The following is an 8,192-nucleotide window of genomic DNA, read 5'->3' as shown; positions in this document are numbered from 1 at the left end:
GCTTACAGCTTGTTGCTCCAAGTCTAACTGAACTCCCCATACCTGTAGTATGCCTGCCTTTTAACCAGGTGGGATAAACCAAGCACCATGAAAGTAACTTGTATCCATTATCTCAAAGAATGCAAACCAAGGCCCATGAGTTAATCTACAATTACATAGGTTCTTCTTAAACAAATTGTCAATGAATACGCTTCAATAAATATTTCAGGCAAATATTTCGATCATTAAAACAACTTTAAAGTGGGATATAACCCCAGGCAGTAGTTTTTGTAGTTTTTTTTCCAGTTCATGTTAAAAACTACAGCAGGGTATATGCATGGTAGACTGCATAATGCTGACCTTATAGTTTAGTTTTTTTTTAACTTTTGAGTAAAGTATCTAATCAATTTAATGAATCCAAAAGAAAAAAATAGAAATGTATGTTACAATAAATATGTATTCCCTGATGTACAGAACACCAACTAAAGTTTTTGTTCAGTCTCTTCCTAAAACATTAAGAGAATGAAGCTGAGATTGACATCCTATGTTTCTAACAGGAATCAACCATGCAGACATCTATCAAAGAAACACTGGAAGAACTGACTAAAGAGGATTTCGAAAACTTTCGATGGTACCTGCAACAGCCGGATAACCTTGAAAACCAAAAGGTGATCTCACTTGCAAAGCTGGAGGACGCTGACAAGAGGAAAACCGCCGATCTGCTCTGTCGTACCTACCCCAATCACGCACCCCAGATCATGCTGAATCTTCTGAAGAAGATTAACAGGTGTGATCTATCGGAGAGGTTTACCAAAATACTCAAAGGTAGGTGAAGAGAGACAATGTGTATTGAATTAATGCTATATTAAAACTCTCCTGAAGACTTGGTTTATGATATTTTGGGGGGAGGGGCTGAGGTCATTTTCCAGTGCCCCATTAGTCAGTCTAACTGGAGGAGTACTGAACACACACACACGCACGCACGCACGCACGCACGCACGCACGCACGCACGCACGCACGCACGCACGCACGCACGCACGCACGCACGCACGCACGCACGCGTGCACACACACACACACACACACACACACGCACGCACGCACGCACGCACACACACACGTGCGTGCACACACACACACACACACACACACACACACACACACACACACACACACACAAAAGTATACAAATATAAAAATTAAATAATAATAATAATAACAATAATTTGCTCTGTCAATAACAATCATTACTAGTCCTATCTGACACAAGGATCAAAAATGTTCAATGGATAGGGAGACCACCTTCAACCACTGCAGATGCAGTACTAGTTGTATTAACATACCTTTATACAGATTAGTTGAAATGATGTTGTATTTATTGAAATATTGCAGCTTATATGCCACATTAGCCTATAATTTAAAATGTTATTTTATTTCTTGCAGCACAAGGAGCGACTACATCTGGCCCAGGTGAGTGTTGTTTGTGCGTTCTGTCTTGGCGCATGTGCTTTCAACTATCTCTATTACTTTTATTATCAGTATAACTTACAGCCGGGATACCAATCTTATCAGGATAGAAAACTCAGACAGGATACAGATTAAACAATTGTGAAGTGATGACAAAAATAAATGAGCAGACAACATTGGAACTGAAGCAATATAAAATTGAACCTGATAAATGGGTACTCTCTCCTGATTGGCTGAAATGGCTGAAATGTCATCCACCTGAAAATGTTTTCAGGTGGGTGTTTGTTTGAATATCTGTTTATTAGTTTTAAGAGTTGGAGAGACAGGGAGATCACTGTTACTGAACAAACACTCTAGCAATGATTACTATCAAAATATAGTGCTGTTTTTTGTTTGTTTTTTTGACACTTACCCTACCTTTAATATCAGTTAATTATGCACTTGTTAAGCGCTTCACATACCGACTGTGACATGGTTAGTTTCTATTGAAAACATGGTCAGAACATGTCCTGACCTAAAGCATACTGAAAAAGATTAAAATTACTAAATTACTTTTTAATTAAGATTACTTTCCATATATTATTACATTGGAAGTCTTGTTGTCTATCTCAATGATTATAACATTTCAGGAACCAACAACTAGGCTAACAAATTAAAACTTTTATCAAATTCCAAAAAGCTGAGCTATACAGCCTATACAAGCAGTTGTTATTATTCCAGTAACTTTGGAATGCAAAGAAAATTCAAACATGTTTAAATATGTTTTGTCCTCAGAGGTTGACTTTGTCACTAAAAACCGAGGTGCCCTGATTCAGCGAGTGTCCATGATTGATGCCATCCTGGATCTACTGGTTGATGAGGGAGTCATGCAGTCTGAGGACTACGGTGAAGTGAGGGATGCGGGATCCAGTGTCAAGAAGATGAGGGAACTCTTCATACTCCTGGATAAACGCGGGGTCAAAGCCAAACGCGTTTTCTACAAAGGTCTTGAAAGAAATGAGGCATTTCTTCTCGAGGATCTGAAGTCACAGTAATTGTCACTTCCAGTGACGATTACTGCCTATTGTTAGAAACCTGCATACACTTTTGGTGTTAGCGGGTCAAATTTGACCTGTGATTTAACTCAAGTCCAAAATACAAAACATATATATATTTACTTTTTTTCTCCCACCTCATAGCTGACTTGTTATCCATTCATATCAATGTAAACACTTTTTAAAATATTATTTTGGGTTAGGGCAGAGGCAGCTCCACGGTCACCAGAGGCAGCTCCACCGATCATGTTCAACCCAGATTTGAACTTCTTTGAATGAACTCGTTCTCATGCAATTCAACAAAACTGTGGAATGCCCTACCAAAAGGAGTGAAGGAGTGTAAAACCATACTCACTTTGCCATACTCACTGCCCTAAAGAAACACCCTCAGGAGGCTGCAATTATTTTTCATACCAGTAACCTGTAAGCTGATTTTGTATGACGTTCTGTATAGTAGTGTGTATATATGTCTGTCTCTTATATGTCATCATGATTTGTGTGCGTGGAGATCTCATTTTAAACAAGCTTAGTGCTTTATGAGTTATCCAGTTTAGTAGACCTTGTATTGTGAATTTGTACTTCCATTTACTGTTGTTCTCATGTCTTACTAAATAAAGTACATCAATCAGTCAATCAGGTTAGGGTTTCAACTTTCAATATATCTTGTTTTCAATTATAACATTTTTACATTTCCTATAATGAAGAGAATGGATAATGATGTTATCTAGCTTTAATAGACTAATATTAGAACACACTTCCAAAAAATGTGGCGCTTGGTATCAAAATTAAAAAAAGTTAAAGTACTCATTATAAAGAAAGTCCAGTTTCACATGTTATGTTAAAATTGAAAATAGCAGATCTACAAGCTTACAACATGTAGCTTAGTTCTGCAAAGGCTGAAGTGGTTAATGTATGTTTTGTAATAATAATAAAAATCTGCAAAGTAACTAGTAGCCTAACTAGTTTTCAAACACTGCGCATTGCATCCGTCTGTGTGTGTGTGTGTGTGTGTGTGTGTGTGTGTGTGTGTGTGTGTGTGTGTCAAGGAGCATGATCGTAACTCGAACCGTAATTAGTGATTTAAACAGTGTATTTTCAAACATTTTACAGTGGTGTAGAGTAACAAATTACATTTACTGAAGTACTGTACATAAGTAAAAATATAAAAATAGCCGATCTACAAGCACGGCATAGTACAATATTTGCCTCTGAGATGTAGTGGAGTAGAAGTAAAAGTATTGAAAATTGGAAATACTCCAGTAAAGTAAAATTACCTCAAAATTGTTCTTAAGTAGGACGACAGTACTTGAGTAAATGTACTTAGTTACTTTACACCGCGAGTTAATTCAGCCAAAATCTGTCTCTTGAGTTTCGAATTGTATTCTTTGATCTGCTGGTGCCTGGTGAAGATATAACTTAACTGTCACAACTTGGTATTTATAAACATACTTGTGTGAATTACGGAGAAATCTGAATGAAGTCTTGTTTGGGGAGGCGCTACGCACTTATGGATTATGGATCTCATTTGTGTCAGTCGTGCGACCTATTTTTGGTGCGCAATACCGCCCGCCAAACGAAGTATATACACAATTGAAACCTAGCTGCGCGCACGGCACAACAACGAGAGAGAGAGAACGCAGAGAGAGAGAGAGAGAGAGAGAGAGAGAGAGAGAGAGACGTGTTGTTATCAGCTATTTGAAAATATCCAATCTACAAGCTCACACGTTGTGAGCTTGTAGATTGCTATTATCTCTCTCTCTCTTTCTCTCAAAAGTATTGGTATCAAAACGTACTTAAATTAAAAAGTAAAAGTACTCGTTATGCAGAATGTCCCGTTTCACATGAAAATAGCAGATCTACAAGCTTGTGAGCTTAGTTCTGCTATTTTTAAATAGCTATAAGGCTGAAGTGGTTAATGTATGTTTTGTAATAATAATCAAAATCTACAAAGTAACAAGCAACTAATGTTGTCAAACACTGCGCAGCGCATCTGTGACACACAAGCCACCACAAGCAGGCGGACCTATATTCACACCTCAGACCGCCTGGATCATTGAAAGAAAAACCCATAAACAGTTGAATGTGGAAATACACGGTTTCTGCCCATCCCTCTAACCCATGTAGGCTACCTGTATAAACCATGCTGTTGCATGCACATGAAAATGTAGGCCTACTTAAAATCTCAAAATCGGCCGGGCTGAATTTGCATCTGAACAAATACATTGATAGAACCCCCCCCCCCTCAAAGAAAGCCCTTCCCTTCCCCCAATAATGTTTGCAGATGGGCTATTTTCAGCACAGGCTACTGTAGTATTGCCTATAGATAAGACTGGGGATTTGTGTAGCCCAGACTGATTGGGTGTCGTTGATAAAATGTTCTTAAAAGGGAGATTTTTTAGGTTAACATCAAGAAGGGCCGGTCAGCTCCATTCACGGCTTTAGCAGGCAAACCCCCCAATACAATGCTTTGTTTTCAAGTGTTGCATTGCGCACAAACGTCAGTAGTATTACAAAGTTATAAAAAATGTGCATGACAAAAAATAACCCGAAAACCTACCACTTCCATACAGAATGGGAGGAAGACTTTTTCCCCCCCATTCCAAGTGTGTTTGTCTTATATGCAACGCCAGCGCCGCTATTCCAAAGCCCCGCAAAAAGCACAAAGTACAAACGTATAATAATAATAATAAATATTTATTTATATATTTTCTGAAACTTGACATTCTGCATATGAGAGAGAGAGAGAGAGAGAGAGAGAGAGAGAGAGAGAGAGAGAGAGAGAGAGAGAGAGAGAGAGAGAGAGAGAGAGAGAGACTTAAATCAGGGGTCTTCGACAGGAGGTCCGAGACCCGAGGGTCCTCAGAGTTACTGCCGGGGGTCCAGCACAGAAAGTAGGCTACATTTGGGGAGGCATTGTGAGCTTGTAGATCTGCTACTTTCAAAAGATGTTTTATATATTTTATACATTTGAAAAGCACAGCGAAGCACAGCTATTGGAAATTGGAAATACAAAAAAAAAAAACTAAAATCTTTACTTATGTACAGTAGCCAGTAGTACAGGAGGCTGCTGCCAAGTTAAGCTGCTGGGGACCCCCTGGAACACTCCCAAGGACCCCCCCTGGTAGTGATCTCTCTCTCTCTCTCTCTCTCTCTCTCTCTCTCTCTCTCTCTCTCTCTCTCTCTCTCTCTCTCAGAATGTCCCATTACTCAAGTACATTTTGAATATATATATTTATTTTCTCATTCATTTGAAAATAGCCGATCTACAAGCTCACAATGCGTCGCCATGGGGTTGGTCGAATCCCCCCCCCCCCCATATCAAAACAGAAGATCTGCTTTCGGGAACCTCGGAAACGAGCCACTCTCGTGTTGTTAGTGTGTCTGGGGGGTCTGCAGGAGGGCGAGGTGGGGAAGGGGGGTGGGGTGGAGGATCTCATCAGGTCATAACAAGATCTACAAGCTAACAATGTGTCTCTCCCATGAGCATTGCAGCTTGAAGATATGTTGTGTTTGTTGATCACACAGCTCCTCTCTCTCTCTCTCTCTCTCTCTCTCTCTCCGAGTACGCAAATGAGCCACGCGGTCTTACAACGTACTGTAAACACAAGCACTCGCTAGCCCAGATCTGCTATTTTTTTTTAACCTTGTGAAAACTTGTGAAATGGGAAAATAGCCGATCCGCTTTTGGGGGCAGGGAAACTAGTTTCTAGCCTACATGAGAGCTTCCTTTTCTCTCAGGTTACAGTAGTCTATTCACACCTGGCTTAGACCGTGGAGTGTCATGTGTCATTGTTACAGTTTGGGGGTAGGGATCATTTGCATCTTTTGTGCGTAGTAGATGTGATTGTGTGTGTAAAGTGGTATAGTGTTTCACCGTGTCAACTCGAATGCTACTGAACAGGGATAAATTAATTAATTATTATGGATATAAATATAATAAGTAAACAATCAACAATTCAATGGCATTGCCAAATGCACATTTTATATGACCACTTATTTTATTCTTAGTTTTAACTGCACCCTCAAAAAAAAAATTTCATTGCACCTTCAAGCTAAGCTTCTGATTAAAGAAGTTAGGGACGCTTGGGGTTTCTCCGTGTAAAGTAACTAAGTAAATTTACTCAAGTACTGTAGGCCTACTTGAGTAATTTCCAGCTTTCTGTGCTTTCTGTGTGTGCACTTACACCGTGTGGCGTGTGTCTCTTTCTTTGAGCGGGGGAGGGGGAGTTCTATCAAGCCAGGCTATTTGTTCAGATGCAATTTCAGCACGGCTATTAAATAGGCAAAAGAAAAAAAACAATCTACAAGCTCACAACGAGTCGCGATGCAACGCTATTATCTAACATTTTAGTCTAGAACAAGTAACTGTATTTTCCCCTGTATGAGTCCTCATGTGTCTTTTTAGATTACTTGTTTCACCAAAACCTTTGGTACAAACGGAACAAGTAAATGTTTTTCCCCCTGTATGAGTCCTCATGTGTATTTTTAGGCTTCCCATGTGACTAAATAATGAATAATCAAACAACAGTAGGCTATGTAGTACATGTTTAATAATAAAATCACTGATCAAAGTTCGAGTTTCTAGCTTTCAAAAACAAAAAGCTGACTTTCAAGCTCATTGCCTGGGATTCAAACCCGGGCCGTAAAATGACAGGGCATCAGCTGTAACCACCATACTAACTTGACTGTCTGAGTCACAGAGGACAGAAGTAATTACAACACAGCAGTTGATTCGGGATGAATAATAACAATAGGCCTAGTATATATACAACGTTTGTCTGTCTGTCTGTTTGTCTGTCTGTCTGTCAGCGCGCACGAGATGTACTTTGTAGATGTTACAATCTATCTTTAATAATACTAACTAGATGTGGTGTAAAGTAAGTTATTTTACTCCACTACAATTATTTGAAAACGAACTAAGCACATAGTTTGATGCCAATACTTTGTATTGGCTTTGTAGCCTAGTTTTACTCAGTAATATTTTTAACACAGGCCTTTTACTTGTAACAGAGTATTTTTATATTGTGGTAAAAAACGGGACATTCTGCAATAGATTAATATTACATATTACTTTTTAGTTACTTAAAAAAATAAAATAATTGAACAATTAAATAATCTAGATTTTGTATTATTATTATTATTATTATTATTATTATTATTATTATTAGCCCACAGATTATTTTTGGGACAGAGATGGCAGATGAGCAGGCATTTAAATTATAAGATTTAAGGATTGTGAATTACATTAATGTATCAATGTATTTACTTAAATTAATCAATTCATAAATAGACATATACCTTAATGTAATGTAATCTAGAGTAATTTCTTTCCTCTGCAAACATTTTAGCTCTCTTATGCCACCTACTGTCCACCTACTGTATTGCAGCCCAAAACACACCTCCAAGCCATAGCCACACCCCCAACCTTTCACAACCTAGGGTGAGCTGAGTCCTGGTAGGTACCTTTCAGAGACTGGGGCGTATAGGTCAGCAGGTAACCACTGTAGGTGTTTCTGCAGGCTTTGTATAATGTAGTGGTTCTAAAAACAAGTACATCAGTGCATGCAGTGCAGGTGGTTTCAGAGAGTTACAATACTTCTCTGAAACAAGAGTTACAAGGTCCTATAAATTCATTGTGAAAACATTACAGCAATTCATTGATATAAAAATTAAGAAATGTACTTGTACTTTTACTGTTACTTGTACTTTAAA

At 38.6% G+C, this 8,192-nt stretch overlaps 1 protein-coding gene across 1 annotated transcript; it reads left to right on the top strand.

Moving 5' to 3' along the window:
* Positions 1-682: 682 nt before the first annotated feature.
* On the top strand, positions 683-2,507 carry LOC308090175 (apoptosis-associated speck-like protein containing a CARD). Its single transcript, XM_080435231.1, has 3 exons — positions 683-804; positions 1,423-1,449; positions 2,221-2,507. The coding sequence occupies exons 1-3, from the start codon at positions 738-740 to the stop codon at positions 2,478-2,480; spliced, it is 354 nt and encodes a 117-aa protein (XP_080291357.1). The 5' UTR covers positions 683-737; the 3' UTR covers positions 2,481-2,507.
* The last annotated feature ends 5,685 nt before the right edge of the window (positions 2,508-8,192 follow it).

This window comes from Gymnoscopelus braueri (genome assembly GCF_963280865.1).
Source record: "Gymnoscopelus braueri genome assembly, chromosome: 8".
In the NCBI taxonomy this organism is placed as follows: Eukaryota; Metazoa; Chordata; class Actinopteri; order Myctophiformes; family Myctophidae; genus Gymnoscopelus; species Gymnoscopelus braueri.
Note: the sequence above shows the minus strand (reverse complement) of the source record. Positions and strands in the feature narration are given on the sequence as shown.

Excerpts from the sequence above, each read along its gene's own strand:
- LOC308090175 (XM_080435231.1), top strand. The coding sequence starts at position 738 with ATGCTGAATCTTCTGAAGAAGATTAACAGGTGTGATCTATCGGAGAGG. Across the intron at positions 805-1,422 it reads GTTTACCAAAATACTCAAAG|CACAAGGAGCGACTACATCT; the intron begins GTAGGTGAAGAG and ends TATTTCTTGCAG. Across the intron at positions 1,450-2,220 it reads AGCGACTACATCTGGCCCAG|AGGTTGACTTTGTCACTAAA; the intron begins GTGAGTGTTGTT and ends TTTTGTCCTCAG.